Source organism: Athalia rosae, chromosome 3 (assembly GCF_917208135.1).
Source record: "Athalia rosae chromosome 3, iyAthRosa1.1, whole genome shotgun sequence".
NCBI lineage: Eukaryota > Metazoa > Arthropoda > Insecta > Hymenoptera > Athaliidae > Athalia > Athalia rosae.
In genome coordinates this window covers 21,505,657-21,524,671 of record NC_064028.1, presented here as the reverse complement: position 1 = coordinate 21,524,671, position 19,015 = coordinate 21,505,657, and the positions used below count along the sequence as shown (strand labels likewise).

The window sequence follows — 19,015 nt, the reverse complement described above, 5'->3', positions numbered from 1 at the left end:
AATACAAGGAGTTGCATGCTCGTTTGTAATTCCACGACGTCGTTTTGCAGCTCCCACTTCTTCTTTAATAAAACGCTCCCTTCTCCCGCATGACGATCGCTACCAACTACAAAACCTGTGGAGGCCACTTTCAATTCGAAACCTGTTAACCCACTTTACGGCAGTCTTTGTGCCACTTTTGTACTTACCTGATGATAGCTGATGGACGTTCCGCAGGTGCATCAGCGTTGGCATTACGAGAATCGAAGTGATTTTGTTACGGTTTGAAGTAATTTACATACACGTAGTACAACCGCACGTCATCGTCCGCCTGGAATGGAGTTGAAAATTTTCACGTTATTAATTACATTTCGTAAAACAATACATTTGAAATTAGATTCCGTGTCGATGACGCAATAACAAAAAAAAAAAAATAAAACAGAAAAGAAGAAAAAGAAAAAGAACAAGAATAAGAAGAAGAAGAAGAAGAAAAAGAAGAACCGTTGAGCCAACGAACTCTGATAACATTCTTAACCGGCAAGGCAACGAACTATAGAAGCTAATTCTACGGCCGTGCAGTGGTCATCACTAATCATAGATAATTATCGCGATTAAATTATTTGACGTGACGCGAAAGGCGTAATTTTGTATTATATACGTTCAACTTCTTTGCCATTAACAACCAGTTGGTATATGTGTAAATCTGTTCTGTTGTACATCCGGAGTAACGCAAGTAGAGCAGAAATTCTTCATGATTTTATAACAACCTTTACCCAACATATTTGCAACGTTCTCTGATCTCCAGGTAAGAGAAAATACCTTCATCGTCTATTTATTTATTTATTTATTTATTTATTCCTTTCTTCGCATACCACATTCCACGAGTCTTTGGAAATTAATTATCGACGAATCGATTACGCAAACATGCACCAATAAACTATCGGTAGATGTAATTGAAAAAGATTTGATCGACGTAACGTGGATTCGAAGAACAAGTTTTTATTTATTTTCCTATAATTTCGTTCGTTCACTTTGATTCGTTGGGAAAAATATCGAACGAAAATTCACGTAGGTGGACAGCTACGTCCTGCTGTGATGATAATGAAAATAACGTTCATTTCAAAGCGTGATCGTCGAGGCCAATCACTCGGTCGGATTAAATCATAGTTATTCTCCAACCGGAACTGGGAATTTATGAACTTCGTCTCGATTTCTTCACTCAATATTTCTTCGCTCGCGCATCCCGAAAGAAAAATAAAAATAATGTCGGTAAATCAACGGTTTCCCTAGACCCGACCTTATTCGTGATCCTTTTTTTATTATTTTTTAGAAGCGAAAATGAGGGGTTGGTTCGATGCATTTCGCAACGATGGCGGACCAACTTTGTACAGTTACAGTAATAGGACACCGGTCAGCGGAGACGTTCACTTGATCACGATATTCGTGATATTCGGTACAATTTTTACAGCATTCGTTATCATATTCCCCGGAATCCGAAAAGAGGTGTGTATGCGAATAAGAATAACGTTGAATTTTAGGTACACGTACTCATTTTGAAACAGATTTATTTCTTCTTTCGATACTTTCAACAATTTTATTTCTCTTCCCGTTCGTTTCGAAGCCGGTTACTACTACTACTACTTACAACATGTTGATATAAAAAATTTAATATCCGATAATCGAACTACACCAGACGCTAGTTTCGAAGATTTTTTTTTTTTTCTTTTCATCGCGGCTAGATGCGTTTAATAATAACTCTGTGTAAACGATTTTATCGAATTTTATTTTTGGACATTTTAATGCCCCCAAAATTTATACCGCATCGGTCGTTACATCGATTTCGCAAGAGAGTGCAGAAGATTTAGGTGTATCGAAAAAAACCTATATATTTATTTCACAGAGACTAACTACATTCCTAACCGTCACCCTCAGTCTATTTGTCGGAACGACGATTCAAGGTTTGTAGAATCGATTGTCTGTAGATTTTTGTCGCTCATCAAATTTCTATGTTTTTTTTTTTCTTTATTAAAATTATTTTCAGTTGCTCAATATGGTTCCACCTGGCATACGGCTTCCACTTCCGTTGTCAGTTCCTACAGCGCTTTTTCCAAGGAAAAAATGTCCGCGGAAATCGGCGGTTACATCGGACTGATGCATATAAATATAACGTACACGGGTATTTATGAAATTATTACACTCGTAGCCCCCCTTTACTAATTATTAATTATTCCTCAGTAATCGATATGTTATAACTTTACTCCTCGTTCAGCAAACGAAAATAACATTGACGTTGAATTTAATGAAAGATTTTGGTGGCGAAGTCCTACGGAAATGTCAGCAAATTTTAAAGAAGCCCTCCACAGAGGTGCTCCGTTTCCAATTCTTTCCGTAGCCGAATATTTCAGCCTTCATCAGGAGGGATTCTCATGGGGTAGCAGATACAGACAGGCTGGATACTATTCGTCTATTATACTATGGTGAATATCCGCGTTTGACAATGAGATAAACATATCCCAAAAATCTTACTAATCAACAAATTGTTCGTCTGTTTCATGTACATGGGATGAAAAAAGGACGTCCTTCGCGTCTTGGACGATGATGAATTTGCTACTCATGGTAGTTCCACGTTACGGAGCCTACAGTATGGTATTCACGGGAATCTGTATGTTACTGACGAATTTAACTTACTGGTCGTTGTTGCCCTGCGAACCGCTCGTCGCACACGTCGATGGTTCGATTTTGATATTCAATCTCGGTTGGAATTATTGGCTCGTTTTAGTCGCCGGTGAGTTTTTATTCTACTTTTGTGTACGTACGTAGCAAATCGTATAAAAACGGTGACGCGGGAACGTGAAATGAATTTTCACGGACAGCTTCCGTGGGGGGGAAAATTTGCCGACCGGAAGCAAAAATTTTCTATACGTAGAACGCGTGTACGTTGGCAACTAGCCATCAAACACGGAGACACGACCGACGGTTGAAAAATACGCGACGAAGCTTTTGGGGGGAGGGATACCAATAATCGAAGCTAATTTCTGATTTATTACCATACGGACTATCGCATTTGTTTTAATTAGTCGAGAGCTAATTTTGTTGAGACTCACTTGTCGATTCGGACAATCGATAGACAGTTGATGATATTTTGATTTTTTGAATAGGAAGTTCGTGGTGACGATTGTCTTTGAATTTTTTTCGTAGGAATCGGCTGCCTGTTCGCGGGTATGGTGATCACTGCGATCGACCTTATATTCCCGCATCAATTTTCAACTATACTAGAAGTGGACTACGACACTCCTTACGACCGCCACGTCATAATTGAGGAAAGTTTTGACACGAGGAACACGAGGCGAAAATTGCCAAAAATAGATGACGCCTTTGGAGAGCGAATCATGAGGTAAACCTATGAAATTTTTTTTAACGACGGATAAACAAATAGAATAATAAGGAAACAGGATGGGGACCGAGATGTTTAGATACTCTCGTGTTAATGAAATTTGCTAAAAATAAATAAATCTTTTCTCCAATTACCACGAACTCCCTGGACACACTAATAGCGTCGGATCGGATGCGAAAATTTTACAGGCAGCTCTCCCATAAGTTGGGGAGTGACAAGGCCGACGCTAAGGGTGTCATCAATCAAGGATACGTCGGCCACGAGCAGCTGGAATTTGCTCAATCGATGGACGACGAGCCCACCAAACACCAGAATTGGTCCTATCCATTCCCTCCGTCGACACGGAGGACTATAAACTAACTAAAATTATTAGGAAAAATTTACCCGAATGATCTACGATTAATTTATGAACTTGCATGGATGTATTTGCCGCATTTATGATCTGTAATAATCCAATCAAAGTATTAAAGAGGATGTCGAGCAGACTCCGAACTGTACACTTCTCGTTCCGTAAAAGATGGAGTGAATTCTGTTTCCTGAATTGAGGGAGACGAAAAATGATAATTTCATTGTACAAAGCACGTTTAGTTGAATAATAATCGATGAATTTAATTTTTGACAATAACTTATTACTGACCTAACAGATGTGCGTATATTAAATACTTAGAATAACATAAATATATATAATACAATTTATTTTCTTCGAACTACGAACGCATCGCTTAGGACACCGGAGCGATTGATTCGAGTTTCTCACTATATTATGATATGCTTATAGAAACAACCGCGTTGCGTGGTTCTCGGTGTATTTATCTTACAATATTTGTTCAAAACTGGTAGAACGTGTTTTACGGACGCTAGAAAACCACGCAGCTTTTCATCGGTTTATCGCTCATTCGTCCGAGCTTCTTCTGGTTTGTATTTACACGTATGTACGCTGCGCGAATCGAGACTGTGAGAGTGACGAGACAGACGCGCGGTCGCTCATATCGACCCTGAGGGAAACGAATCTTCTAGCCAAAATTTTCAAAGTGATGGATGAAGTAAGGAAGACGTCGTCCCTTGTTAACTTCATCGCATCCCAGCATCACGCTTTTTGTCAGGGGCCGAGGGCCGCAACTGAAAACACCGATTTTGCTGACCTGTAAGAATCAAAAATAGAACGCTGGTAGAAGGTTCGATATAAGTGAAAATTAGCGAATCGCGATTTAATTTAGTTGCACACGATACCGCGCGATATTGTTGGATTAATTTGTTTCGTTGAAACTGTTTCGATCGACTGTGAATATTGAGTTGGCTCTCTACCAGGTAAACTTGGGATCTCTGAGGAGGCGATTCTAGTGGACCAAATTTACTGTTACAATCGGAAATCGTTCAATTTCAATGTCCTAAAATTATCGCCGCGTCCTCGGATCGTCTCTTTCAATTTTCAGGACTTTTTTTTCTTTTACACCGTTAGGACGTGCACGTTCTGAATTTAGACGAAACATTCGCGTTCCCAATTTCCGAAGACATTGAAAGATCTCAATATAGAGCGTTTAATTTTGCACGAACTGTGATACGAAATTTTTGGCTCAAGGTTGACAAAAAATAACGTAACGTAAACGATCGATGCGCGTTACATTGCATAAAATGAACAATAAAATCGAACGACAAAAATAATACGGTTGATCAACGTCGCGGCAACTTACGTAGCTGTGCTTTTTTTGCACAAATTTCAGGAACGACGTCATGTCGGGTCTGCCGAAATGATTTATCGCCTTCAGCCCCGTGAATATACTAGTTTTCGATAACCTTTGAAAATGGTTCTCGCATATGTACTGAAAAATAAAATTCAACGGAAATCAGATTACGAAGTAGACGAAAAAAAAAATATATCGAAATTTCATTATCCTCCTTGGCTACTCACCAACATCGTTGTGCGAAGATCGAACTTATGAAAGAACTGCGTTATGAATATATGTATCTCCAATACATCGGTAACATCCTTTCTCTCGACGTCCCTTAAAACGTCTATGAACCACTCGAAGTGTTTGTGCGAAGGGCAAATCCACAGGAAATACACCTGACAAGTAAACAAAGATCCGAACCGTTAATTGAAGAGTAACCACGCGCGCCGGTCTGAAAGTATCAAATTTGTCTAACGAACACTGACTTTCTTGCAGGCAACCCCAGAATATCTGTTTGTTGACGTTCCGAAGACAAGGTCATTGAGCATCGAAGCGTACGGCGTGACTCCTATGCCACCGCCCACCATAACAGCGACTTCAAATTTATACCAGTCTTGATTACCTCCGCCGAATGGTCCCTCGATTCGTATTTTCGGGTGTTCGTCTTCGGGGTTGAAGTTGCACGGGTCAAAATAATTGCGCAATTTCCAGGTCCAGGGACCCTGCGCCTTTATGTGACACGATAAAAAATTCTCGTGCGGTGCCGACGTGAGGGTGAACGAGTGAAACTCGTTCGTTTCGAACGCGGTACACGAGAGACGTACCCACTGACCGGACAAGTACTTCAGGTTCGGCGGACGATAAAATTTTATTTTTATTACGTCAGATGGAAGCAATTCTGTCTCGATTATGTCCAACGCCATGTACTTCGTGCGAAGACTGACGATCTGAAAATTCATGAGAAAGGAATGATTTTTTTTTTTTTTTTTTGAATTTTAAACCGGATCACGGTGCGCAAAACCGGTTTCAGGTGTCGGAGCTGTCTAAGCGAATCGCTGACCTTGTCAAGGGCATAAACCGTTGCTGGCCCGATAAAAAATATCCAAAATCTCGGAGCCCCCGTCAGCCGGGCGAGACCGTGGACCAGAGATAACGCGTAGAGCAGGACGTAAAGACTGTGGGTTGACCAAAAGAATTTGTAAGCCTTTTGGCGTATCGTCGGATGGGCAAATACGAAAATAATTGTCATGACGACGAACAAAAGTATCCCGGTGAGACCTGGAAGAACATAATTCACATTCATTACACCATTCTTTTTTTGTTTTCTCCTTTCGAAAGACACGCCGAAAGGGCAACGAACAAATCGGTTCCCCGACGAACCTGTGACGGTCTGGAACAACCAGAAGGTAATAGTCGGTCTGGCGTCGCTGGGGAAACTGACTTCGCTGGTTAAACAGCGAAGATTTCCAATCGGCTGAGTTGACACGTGATAAAAATTAACTATGTGACCAACGGTGTGAAGAACCGAGAAAAAAAGTGCCGTGCACGCAGCGATCTTGTGAAATTGTATGTGAGAGTCGAGCGGTATGTACTGTTGAATGGAGAATTCTTTGAGTTTTGTGAGAAGATTCCGCGACATGGTGAGCAGCAAAAGACTGTAACAGAAAGACAGAGCGGCCGCGGATCCTCTCGTTATCGCGATTCCCACCCCCATTATGTGCCTCAAATCCGTGTGCTCAGCCATGAATGAATAATCTGGAATAAGACGAACGGTATTTTCATACGTTGTCGTAGCTCTGAGAATTCATTGTTCCGACGAATTTCACTCACGTATGAATCTCTCGACGAAAAGTGCGATTGTTATCACGTAGAATATGAAGAGGTAAAAAATATTTTGCCGATTCTCTTCGAGAAATGTCGATATTCCGTCCCACTGTTTTCTCGCCCAACTTTTCGTGGCCTCGGGCGGTAATTGATCTATGTGAAAGCTGGTCATTCGAGCGACGTTCGTTGAGGTATCGAGAAAGTTTTGTTTCGCCCCTTTGCAGTCGAGCCCGATGGCCACGAAATCACCCTTGTACTCCTTCATCATGACCTTGAAATCGTTGTAGGTCAGGTAATCCTTTCTCTCCAATCCGGCATCCTATATTGCACGAGCGGTAATTCATCGTTACATGTGATCTTAACGAGTTATACAACGATCCATACATATATGGATTTGGAGCGGAATTGATTTACACCGAGAATAATTAACTCACCTGGAACATTCCGTCTATTAATTCCGTCACGTGATCATCGCTCAGACTGGTGGTACGCGCTATCTCTACCAAAGATCGCAACATCTCCGACAATTCTTCTTTGTCTATCACACCGTTACTGTCGTTGTCGCACATGTCGAATATTATCCGTAACTTGTCCTCAGTTTTACCCCGCGAAAACAAGAGCACGGTGTCCAAAAATTCCTGCAATCATCCGATGAGTTCCGATAATCGATCGGTCCGATTTAGATTCCTCTTCCCGAACTTACCTGAAACGAAATTCGACCGTCGCTGTCTTTGTCCACGATGTTGAACATTTTTTGTACAAAAACCGCGTCTGGACGCATCCCGAGGGCGCTCGCAAATTCACTTTTTGACAACGACGTCCTCATGACGGTTACGACTTCACCGCTGTCGCTGTCTTCGGATCTACGACGTTTTTCACCGGGTCTCAGACCGAAAGTTAACGCGTAAGCTTCCCTGAAAAACTGTGCGAAATAAAATGTAATTATTTGCTCGTGTGGGAGCTTCGACGTGCGAATGAAAAATCACTTTTCGTTTTTTTTCTTCTCTCCGGGATTTGGATTCGGACGATTACCTGTTCCAATTTCTTTTGCCTTCGTTCCTTGGTTTCCGCTTTGGCTAGCATTATGTCACGATTGGTTCGTATCAGGGTGAAGTGTTTGTTATGCGACGTTAAAAATGATTCCAATTTTGCAATAAACTTTCTACGTGAGCTTAGTGAATCCAGTTCAAGGACGAGATCGTAATCACGGGGTATTCTCAGTAATACCAATGGCTTGCGATGGCTATTCTCACTTTCCTGAAGCAATTAAGATTAAATTATATACAACGGCTTTCTAAAAAAATACAAAAAAAAAAAAAACAAGTTGAACAAAAAAATATTGACTTTACAAGCTTATCGCGTGGTGCATAATCGTAGATCGGGAAGGCCGCGTCTATCGACTCGCGGAAACTCATCCTCAACACGTTAATTTCAAATAAATAAATAAATAAATAAAAAGTCATTCGTTACGCAATCTGAACACATCCATGCATGAATATAATCATCGCACAGCTGCAACACACGTTGCTGGTAATCGCCGATTAAATATACACGAATAATAAAATCAATCACCGCCTTCGATCTTACCTGAGATTCTTCGATGGTGATCGAGTTCAAGTTGTTGAAATGAAAAGTTCGAAGTTTTTCTCCCTTTCTGTTAACGACATGCAGTGCGGCTTCCGGTCCGAATTTCACCTTGACCAGTCGTCTGTAATTCGCGTGGAGCCATTCCCTGACTATCATTTTGTCCACGCAAATTCTACCGTCGCTACGTTTTTGTATTTCTTCTTGGAGTATTTTCAAACGTCTCCGTCTCCTGTTCTGCAATTTGACGAGACCGTAACCAACGCCGGCGCAAAATATTGGTATAAAACCCAAGAAAACGCAGGCGTAGATGTAGACGAGTTCGCTACCCTGGAAAAGAAAGAAAGTGAAAATTGTTCCTCAGTTTTTACTTCTCAACGATTGAAAAATTTGATAAATCACGGGGAGTACTTCCGTTTTAATTTTATACCTCGAAGTAGTCGTACCGCTGCAAAGGCATGCAGGATTCAAGTACCGATGAATTTAATTGAAAGGGTTGTGGGCAAGGATCGTTTTCCATCCAGGTGAAAAGATTCCTTTGTACAGCGTTCGGTGATATGGCGGTGGTGTTGGTAACGATATCCCAAAATTTCACTTTGCGAATCTCCTCAATTTCACTCTTCGTAAATATCCTGAAACGATGATATGTAAAAATTCATTCAAAAACGAACACGTATGGGCGATCCCGGTTGGATGTAATCGTGCGACATTAATCATGAATCTTCGCGCGTCAATGTTGACCGCGAATTTCGAACGGATATCGAAATGATTATGCTAGTTGACCGTTCGACGACTGCATAAAAATAAAGGAGCGTTGAAATGAAACGAAGAAGAAAAGGCACCGTTATTTACACGGTTCAAAAGTCGAGTATCGGAGGCGTAAAAATGGAACGCGTATGAGGTATTAAAAATAAATGAAATTTTGTTTTTTTATTTTATTTTACTACCAGGTTTACTCACCCGTTGTCGAGGTTCTCGAACCAAAAACGATCGGAGTCTCTCAGTCGAGTAAATTGGTCCCTAATTGCCGCTGCAAATAACTCTCCAGGTCCATCGGTTGACTCTAACATTCCTCCCACGTAAACGTCGATGTTGTTCAAATCATTCGAGTAAATTTCCATGAGCGAACGAAGGAGCTCCGGATTTTTGTTGAACAAAGTCGGATTTATTTCGTTCCATGTTTTTCTACGGGGTAACTTGAAGTGCGCTCTAGCTGTGTTGTAATCTGGAAGACCGTTGTCTCGACCCCTCATTATATTCAACGCTCCGAGATCTCTACGAGAAAATTCCATCGGACCAAACAGACTGTTTCTCACGTCCGAACATAACAAACTGTCTTCTTTCTCAGCTAATTGAGACGCCATTCCCATTATCAATTCTTCTATCGTACTGTTCGCCAGAACTTCCTAAACGTCGTATCGATTTCGTTAAGTTTTTTCTTCGGGATAAAGTTATTCCTTTATTTGATTTTGTTTGTTTTTTTATTTTTTCTGATTTACTCACGTTCGAGTCCCACCATGTGGCGCACAGCCTCATCGCTGGTTTTCCCATGTTAGTTTTTCGAAAATTGCAAGATTCATCTCTTCTATAGATTCCGGGAGGTATCAAACTATGACCGTACCGAAAAGCAGCGCTTTGAAATAGGTGACTTATTCCTGGGTGAAGATCCGGTTTGTAACCAGAATAAGATTTCAATTCCTCGCCCAATAAATTCGGCAGATATTCGTACATTATAATGTTCTGGGTAAAAAAAAAAATGATATGCGTAAATTGCGAATCCGAACTAGAAGATTTTTAATTTTTTTCCTATTCTTTTCCCTTACTCACTTGCAAAGTGCCGACGACCACCCTTCGCGCTCTTTGAAAAACTTCTTCGTCCGATATATCTGGATTTTGTTTTTGTACACGCGCCGCTATCACGTTGTGCCATTGATAAAATAGAATGCCGAATGCAAGTAGCGGTGGATTTTGATTCGTCCTCGGATCACCGAGCACTAGACAAAGTAGAAAAAAGAATCCGATGAGACTGATTACCTTTTTTTTCCCTATCATCGTATCATCGATAAATCAGATTACGGAGTGGTTCGAACTTATTTGGATGTAGTTTTTACGTGAGTAGAACGTTCACGAATTTTAAAAATCCGACAAACAAACAGATCCGGATGCAGATAGCTATGAGTGATATGGATTACGGTCACGGATAAAACCCAACAGGATGCTTTTTCAACTTTGGTATAATTAACGGCTGTGTATAGGTGTCTCTATAAGAGTCACAGTGATACGCAGGTGAGGCACAAGGTTTTTTGTTTCCTTCGTTGAATACAGAAGTAAAAAAGAAGAAAAAAAAAAAGCAACGAATTAATCAAAGGTAGTTACAAATAATTAGCTATCGAATGATTGATGATATGGATGTTAAAGGAAGAATAATTACTCACGAAACAATCGTTCAGGATTCAGCATCCTCATGACGTTTGGTACGGCGTGATTGAAGAGCGGTGCTCTCATGGTGTTACGTACGGGGAATTGTTTTTTTGGTTCCATAAGAAAGCTGCCGTTTTTGAACGATCTCATTGTATTCGTCCATGCCTCGCTGCTCGAGTATATGAAACTTCCATCTATCCAACTGGTGACTTTGTTAATCTGAAACCTCGCGAGTTCACAGCTATATTCCGTACGCATTTTTGAAATACGTTCTTTCATTTGATTTTATTTTTTCTTATTTTCACTCTACTTTGTTCACTTAATTTCACTTTCGGTCGAATTTGAAATTTAAAAGGCAATTACCTTTGATTACGTGACTTGAAAAATTTCAATTATACTCAAAAGCACGCGCATGATTCTGATTACTTAAAAATATCTTCACCCGAAGAGAAAGACGGAAATGAAATCTGTTGCAGAACGATGATTTGAGTAAAACGCTTTCGGAATTTTTGTATAAATTGCTATTATACGTATATGTATACTTTCAATTTACTCGTCTAGGATTCTAGCAAACAAAAAAATAAAACACATTACGTAAGGATAGAAGTGATTCCCAAAAACCAACAAAAAAAAAGGAAGAAACATAGACTTATTTAACTGTGGCTCTGCCGAAAATTCAACAACATTTTTTTTCCACTCAAAAGATCCTCTTTTGACTTTTTTTTTTCAAAATTTCTTTCCGGTACCGTATAAATTGATAATCGCGATAAAGTTACATACCTGTTCTCTAGGACTGTTGGGACTGTGTCCGGTTTCCCGATCGTAATCAGCTCTTTGAAACGGAATGTATTTATTCCCTTGACAATCCTTATCAAAAACGGAGTCGCATTTTTCAACTTCTATCCGATGAAATTCAATCGGGCAACCGCTCTCGCTCGCCATTATAATCTCTGCCGAAACCAGCTGCCCTAAAACGTCCCCGGCCATCAAGATTTTTCAAATTGTGTCGACTGTATATAATTCAAAAATGCGATTTCATATTTTCCTCGATTCTTTCACAGCTTATATTCACGTAAAGAAAAGTTTGAATTTCCTCTTAAAAACGATCATCACCATTACCAATTTGGAAGAGGGTTACACGAAAATAAAAAATATTATTTGAATAGGAAAGTTTTGAAATTATTATCCAACCGTACGCGGACCTTGTGAAACAAAGCGTATAAAATATTATACGGTTCTCCAAGATCTGTATCAATTTCTTTTTTTCTTTTTTTTAAATTGCCTCAGGGATATGATATTTTTTTTACTACGGAAATGGGACAACGTTTAATGTGGTTTCAAAAACTTGCGGACGGATACACCTCGTTCGCAAACTGAGTATAAAGTCCACGTTCTCAGAGTTCAAGGTCTCGATTTATTAAATTATAATAATTCAAAGAATCGTAACCCGATTACATGTAATTCGTCGTTATTGTTATTTTGTTTATTTATTTTTTTTCATTCCGTATCTTTTGTCCGATTGAATGATCCACTTTTTTTTTTTTTATCTCCCGATCCTTGAATAATCTCGACCCTGAGCAGCGGATGTCCAAGTACAATATTCAGTTAGCCATGCACAGTGCACCAATACGTGGCGTAAGCTATTTTGTATTTTTTTTTATACGAACCAAAAAAGGCGAACAAAGCGGTTTTATTTTTAACCGATGGGATTCCATCCTCGCCTTGCATAAAGAGATCACTCAATTTTCTCGACGAAGGTCGATCCTGTCCCGCCATCATATAAACTCCGTCCGAATAAGCGGCGGGTGCTTTGCGGATAAGTCTGCTGTCTAGAAAAATCATTACCAGGTATTCATTTGCCGCCAATATAATCGTTCGTTATTAATAAATTCTTTTCGTACAATTCCACGTGTCGTCGTCCCGCGCGGTGTAATTTGAATAATTTATGTAACATCAGCTAGAAATTTCGTACTCCCATATGGCAAATTTTACGAGAGGAGCGTTAACTCGTGTACGCGGAATTTGCATCTTTGGCATTTGAGAGAGAAGATCGCATGTTATAAACGTGTGGGCCGCGGGTATATTTACTCAGGTATATAGTTACACGTATGTAGATTGTGGATATAGCACATAAAATTATAACGGCGTTTTGGATACATTACCGTTTCACGCGCTTCGCGTGTTGTGCGAACGTTCAATGTACCTTGTCGAAACATATGGTCTGTAAATTTTTACGCTAAAAGTATGCATACACCCATGTACGTACCCATTACACATATGTACATACATATTCCTATCTAAGTACCCACATACATAATACGTTGCGATCATCGAACACATCCACTTACTCAATACATGTATATATATATACCTATTCACGACCTGACATAATATAATATAACATAATATAATACAACGTGATATGATCACTCGGCGAATTCCGAAGGTAAAATCTAATAACTTTAAAAGCCGCTCGCCATTCAATTCGTGAAAGGTATAGGTATATAATATTCGAGTGTCCGCATTATCTGTACAATAATTATATCATTATTTCGCACCAGCAGTTATTCGTTGCTCGAAGACTGCTGCAATATTTGTTAGATCCGTTTCGATTTATAATCAATAATGATAATAACGATGAGCAATTTAAGTACAAGTAATGTATGTACCGTCAATATTCGTGGATAATGACCCGCACTGCGTGTCGCCTGACGGATGCAACTCGCATGACGTTATGCGGGATGCATTTCGTCAGGCGCAGCGAAGCTCCAGATCGCTCTCGATGAATATTGCATGAGATTACCGATTTACGTGTATCATCTGGTCGAATTGGGCACGAAAATTCGATCGGTAAGAAATATCTGAACAAGAATTCCAGATAACGACGATCTGATATCAAATCATAGCCCGCTTCGTAATGTAAGAATAAATAAATAAATATCCGACAATAAGCGAACTATAGGAATAATTGTAATGCCAATAATAATGTAAATGGTAATAATAATACTTGAGAAATCTTTCAACGGTTTTCACATTACTCAATCATTTTAATTACCGGCACCGATGAATATGACATTTGAAATATAAATTTAGAAAAATCTGTGAACCTATATATCTGCGGTATTATTAAAAAATTATTTTTTTTCCGCAACATCCACGTGTGACATAATTCGATGATCATATTTTTATACATATAGGTATTTTTATCTATTGCTACACATATGTAAGATAATGCAATGCATATATTTACCAACGGATCCCCAGTCCGGGTGAGCGAGGTTGTTGTACCAGCCATCGTACCTCTGTTTTTCCGTATAATTGTTGTATTGAACACCATCTGTGCATCGAATTAAAATAACATCAAATTCGTTCAATCGTATCGTCGAGATTATTGGAAAAGAATTGACAAACCGACCTAGTGCTAGGTATGCGATAAAACGTACGCGTCGACAAATTGAACTCTCCGCAGATTCGGAGTAGAACATGTCCTTTTTTATTTTCGAATTAATTTCAACGACGCGATTATCTTTTCAGAAACTAAGCCGTAATTGTTCGCGTTTACGGACGAATTCTTTTTTCCTTGACCCCCTACAATCGGAATCCAGGTCAGATTAAGATATGTTAAGGGTGAAAAGTGTGCGTTGCACAGATTGCGGGCAATAAAAGAAGTTGAGCAAATTATTTCAAATAGAATTCCAATGAAAATTTGTACATACCAACGTATCTATTCCATAGGTATGTGAAGCACATACGTTTTTTTTATGGTAAAATATACAGGCTAAATTTCCACATATATGCAGGTGAAAAAAAAAACTTTGTACGTGTGAAGTATGTAGAGTTGAATTGAGAAAAAAAAAAAAAAAAAAAACAGAAACAGAAACAGAAACAATTACTAGTTTAAATATGTGTTCGGAATGTGAAAACATTACATATAGGAAAAAAAACGACATTAGAACGCACCGTACGTATGTATCTTTACGAAACTGTAACAGCTATATGGACACGTGACACCTTAAGCTGCAATATGCTACGTAGTAGATACATATAGATATAAAAGTCATGAATTAAGGTATCAAGTTACTTGACTCAGGAATGTATCTAATTATTTCTCGTGCATGCACAGAAAAAAGGGGAATGACGTTAATACAAATGGGTCTATTTATCGCATACGTTAGATTGCACTCAGAGAAATCCTTTTTTCTTTTCTCTTTTGGTTTTATTAATAGAATCATTTTATTGCCACAATATCTATACATGGATTTCATAAAAAAATTTGGAATTGCAATTATTCAAAATTTGACGAAATTTTCATCGATTTCTGTTTCATTTTCTATTTTATTTATTTATTTTTTTTTTTTGTTACAAAGGCAAATAAATTTCTCTGATTTCAGCAGCGAATAACGTACAATTGTTAATATTCAGTTTCTCGGACCGTGCGAATTGAGATTCATTAAATTACGAATAAAACAATGTCTAATTAATTATTAACAAGTGTATAATTAATGCGATACAAATGATGATGAAATGATTTTTCAGTTTTCGTATGTACACCACATTATTCTCATATGCACTTGTCACATTTATTTATATAAAAAAACAAAAACAAAAACAAAATGTGCGGGCGAAAGATAAATTATGTATACGTACGTACGTATGTACATTAAATTACAATTCCGTTCTTTCGATACTCATGGAAAGCTCAAAAACGAAACAAATCACGTACTATTGCGATGCGCAGAAATGAATGAAGGCAAAAAAGATGCAAAAAAAAATAATAACAAATAATTAAAACGGTAATTCGGAGGCGTTGAAAAAAAAAAACGCGCCCGCAGGGTTCGAAACAATTGGAGAGTAAATTTGCACACCTTATAGTATGTTATTATATGAGTTTGTCGGGTAGTAAAGTGAATAATGGGTTGGAAGGTGAAAAAAAAAATTTTATTTTGTAAAGAATGCAAAACCGGTAATAAGCGAATAAGTGCAAGTATAAATAGATCATGACCTGAGCACACGAGAAATAATTTAACGTACACTTCAAATGTGTATACAGGTATACAAATACGCTCTAAATCCGGTTCAATATTATCGATCCTTTATGTACCGCACCGTAAGTAACGAAGTTAGTTCTGAACGTTAATAAAGTGAACGGTATACATGTAATTCGTAATATACTGCGAAATGTAAATTTGATGAATTGCAAAAAAAGTTTGCCAATCAATTATTGTTACTCGCGTACACCAAAGTTCCGCGTCTCATCGCGCGCGATTATGTCCCGTGTTCATTTGGTCTACATTGATTCGAAGTTTGATGTGAAAATATTAACAATTTCTTTCCACGCTATAATTGAACGGACAAAACGAAATACACAAACAAATTTCGTATCTTACAAGCATCGTCATGTACACGACGACGATTCTCGGTTTGTTTAAATATATTTCCTTCTTTATTTCGTTTCTTATTACTCTCTTTCTCACTCTACGTTTTTCACTCGATTTATAATATAACACGTGAACACGTATAATTATACACCACGATTACGTTTCTTTCGAACTATACGGTCTATTATTCAATCCACATTATACCTACTCCGGTTAGCCGGAGCTTATATCCACCTACTCCGATACATGTTTTCAGTATACAGCGAGAGGAAGAATTCCATTCATAAAAGTGAAGGTGTATGCGTGTCAATATTTTTATTTTTATATAAATTTCATTCCAAATTGCATCTTTGGGTTTTCGATACGACATCGAGGTTCGCGACTTAATTATTCTCAGTTAATTTATTTTGTCTCCAATTGTGAGAATCGAAATTCGACTGTGGCTTTACGTAGTGCGAAAATTGAAAATCGATGTCAATGTACCTACGAAACAATGAATATCGTACGGCGGTAGCAAACCACAAGTTTAACAAATTATTAACCCACATATACATGCATAATGTGCTTAAAAAGGTCAAAGGTGAAAGAGTCAAGTTTCATCGACATTGAACCGTTCGCACTAGAGTCAAATTATTGGAAACATATAATTATAACGATAGAAATGGTGATAAACGTGATGACAAGTAAAAACCACGTGCACTTAAGATTCGAATATTTTACGAGTTTATGGAAAAGTGACTAATGCAGTGGCGCAAGTATTGCCAGTACAATTAGTTGCATCAAAAGTCGATAAAATTCAAGGAAAGATTTTACCGATTTTATGTGTAAAAACTTCCTACTAACGACGATCACAAATTTTGTCTGGAATAAATTTAAAAATATTCTGATACAAGGATCGAAATTATGGTGAAACACAATTGAAAATTTTCAATGAACGTTGGGTGTGAAAAAATATTTTGTATCTTCTTACCGCAATTATTTATCGTGGATATCCATAAAACGGTGAAAACAATTGCAGTATTAAACACCATAAAGTATCCTCGGTATTGAATCCTGTGTAAAGTCATCGTAATCTATTAGTGAGCATCGCTCATTAGCTTGTGTAAATTTTTCTCGAACTCAACAAATCCTCCCGTAGCATTTGGACGATGATTTTTAACTGACAAGTTTCAATTTGAAAAACGATATTATTCACAAAATTCACCATCGGGTGGGAGTGGGACGCGGAGGTGCAGCTTATCGCGATCCGGAGTAGGAGGATGAGAAAAAGAATAACCAGGGGGAAAAAAAAAAGGTGGGAAAAAAAAAATGTATCGAAAATTTGAACTATAAAGCGAGGACGCGCGCACGCGGATCGAACATCAAAAATTGTAATTGTTCACTGGCCGATGAATTTGACTGGCCGACGTTCGCCACGTTTGGTTCTCGTCTGCAGGTAAAGTGGCAGTCCAAGTTCCCCTTCCTTTCCCGAACTCTTCGTATTCTTCGGAACGACCAAGAGCGGTGCCCCGTCGTCGTCGTCGTCGTGGAGCACACGGTGAAAGTCACCGGCCTATTTGCTTCATTCCTGCAGACGCGATTCATAATCGACCGACGTCACTGTGTACAGGCCTAGTTTCAGGCTTGTGGCACAGATTGGCCAAGGAAACCGCCCGTTGGCTTCGTGGTTGCTTTCAAGGGCAAACTATATAAGAAGTAAATTCAGTCCGGTTAATAAGTTACTGCAGAAACCCACCGATACACATACGCAAAGTTATATGCTTGTATAACACATGGGCATATACCTTGCGTGCATACACATCTCTCTACATTCAATACGCTATTTCATAAGTCTGCAAAATGTCTGTCTGATCTGGTGATGCTCGAGGGCTTCGGTGATGACCGGAACCGGATACGTCGTCTACTGGGTATTTCTGTATAGGCCTTAATGGATCCGATCGCCGAGACCGATGATCAATGATATATGAATAGAAATATCAGGAATTCCGTTTCGCATCCTCGTTCCCCCTCCTCGTTGAAAATTCGTTACGATGCGTACATCAGAACCGTTAAATTGTTCGATTGATTCCCGGGTCAGGAGGGGATGTACATTTTTTTCACAGAGTCGTTTTCCGGATGGGAAAATCAATTCTGAATTCGATAATTGTACGATGAGGGGAAAATCTTTTCTTAAGATTTTTTGTTGCGACATCTTTTTTAAAAAAAAAAACTTATTGTACACCTATGACGAATAAATCCATGGTGGGAGTTATACGGTGTAAATTCTAATGGGAACCAGTTCCCTCAGGCAATCTCCTGATCCCGACCTCTGATTCTTCTGTAACTATACATTTATTATACCAGTTATTTTAAAAGTGAACGAGTTTAAAACCGCCTTTTCTTACAAATTTAAATCTATTCACACAACTCACGCAGCACACCAGCGTTGTTACGTGCATAGATAAATTAGGGACCCCCATCAATTGAGGACTCCGTCAATTCGTGAATATCGAATTTCGAAGATTCACGACCATCAAATAAGCGACATCAAAATTTTCATATTGTATGTCTGATTGCCATGAGCAGGAACTTCAACGAAGAACGATCAGCACGATTACCCTTCTTTGTAAACTTCAACATCCTCGTCGCATCCTGAGGTTTATAATTTTAGTAATGTAATGAGGGTTAAGTATATCCGTTATGAGAAAACCCCAAGGTCTTCGACGATATGAATGACTGTGTATTTATATCTATATGCAGGTAATTGCTTTGAAAATGTCCACTGC

The 19,015-nt window shown here is 38.8% G+C and overlaps 2 protein-coding genes across 3 annotated transcripts; one reads left to right on the top strand and one right to left on the bottom strand.

Annotated features, from left to right (window-relative positions):
• Positions 1 to 143: 143 nt before the first annotated feature.
• On the top strand, positions 144 to 3,985 carry LOC105690269 (dual oxidase maturation factor 1). Its single transcript, XM_012407921.3, has 8 exons — positions 144 to 784; positions 1,310 to 1,482; positions 1,880 to 1,937; positions 2,021 to 2,155; positions 2,249 to 2,456; positions 2,553 to 2,764; positions 3,178 to 3,373; positions 3,562 to 3,985. The coding sequence occupies exons 2-8, from the start codon at positions 1,318 to 1,320 to the stop codon at positions 3,731 to 3,733; spliced, it is 1,146 nt and encodes a 381-aa protein (XP_012263344.1). The 5' UTR covers positions 144 to 784; positions 1,310 to 1,317; the 3' UTR covers positions 3,734 to 3,985.
• LOC105690261 (dual oxidase) lies at positions 3,962 to 17,707 on the bottom strand. 2 transcript variants are annotated; one of them, XM_020854652.2, is made up of 20 exons: positions 17,221 to 17,707; positions 14,123 to 14,209; positions 12,540 to 12,701; positions 11,653 to 11,840; positions 10,887 to 11,091; positions 10,279 to 10,445; positions 9,955 to 10,191; positions 9,412 to 9,857; positions 8,882 to 9,083; positions 8,455 to 8,781; positions 7,900 to 8,124; positions 7,571 to 7,789; positions 7,302 to 7,505; positions 6,874 to 7,186; positions 6,424 to 6,798; positions 6,104 to 6,321; positions 5,529 to 5,990; positions 5,283 to 5,438; positions 5,065 to 5,193; positions 3,962 to 4,515 (listed from the first exon to the last, which is right to left on the bottom strand). In XM_020854652.2, the coding sequence occupies exons 1-20, from the start codon at positions 17,315 to 17,317 to the stop codon at positions 4,387 to 4,389; spliced, it is 4,548 nt and encodes a 1,515-aa protein (XP_020710311.2). In that variant the 5' UTR covers positions 17,318 to 17,707; the 3' UTR covers positions 3,962 to 4,386. The 2 variants fall into 2 exon arrangements, with proteins under 2 accessions (XP_020710311.2, XP_048508506.1); XM_048652549.1 differs by lacking the exons at positions 12,540 to 12,701; positions 14,123 to 14,209; positions 17,221 to 17,707 and having other exon boundaries at positions 10,887 to 11,098; positions 11,653 to 11,788.
• Between the last annotated feature and the right edge of the window lie 1,308 nt (positions 17,708 to 19,015).

Excerpts from the sequence above, each read along its gene's own strand:
- LOC105690269 (XM_012407921.3), top strand. The coding sequence starts at position 1,318 with ATGAGGGGTTGGTTCGATGCATTTCGCAACGATGGCGGACCAACTTTG. Across the intron at positions 1,483-1,879 it reads TCCCCGGAATCCGAAAAGAG|AGACTAACTACATTCCTAAC; the intron begins GTGTGTATGCGA and ends TTTATTTCACAG. Across the intron at positions 3,374-3,561 it reads TTTGGAGAGCGAATCATGAG|GCAGCTCTCCCATAAGTTGG; the intron begins GTAAACCTATGA and ends AAAATTTTACAG.
- LOC105690261 (XM_020854652.2), bottom strand. The coding sequence starts at position 17,317 with ATGACTTTACACAGGATTCAATACCGAGGATACTTTATGGTGTTTAAT. Across the intron at positions 12,702-14,122 it reads CCCGGACTGGGGATCCGTTG|ACAGCAGACTTATCCGCAAA; the intron begins GTAAATATATGC and ends TGATTTTTCTAG. Across the intron at positions 7,790-7,899 it reads GGCAAAAGAAATTGGAACAG|TTTTTCAGGGAAGCTTACGC; the intron begins GTAATCGTCCGA and ends TATTTCGCACAG.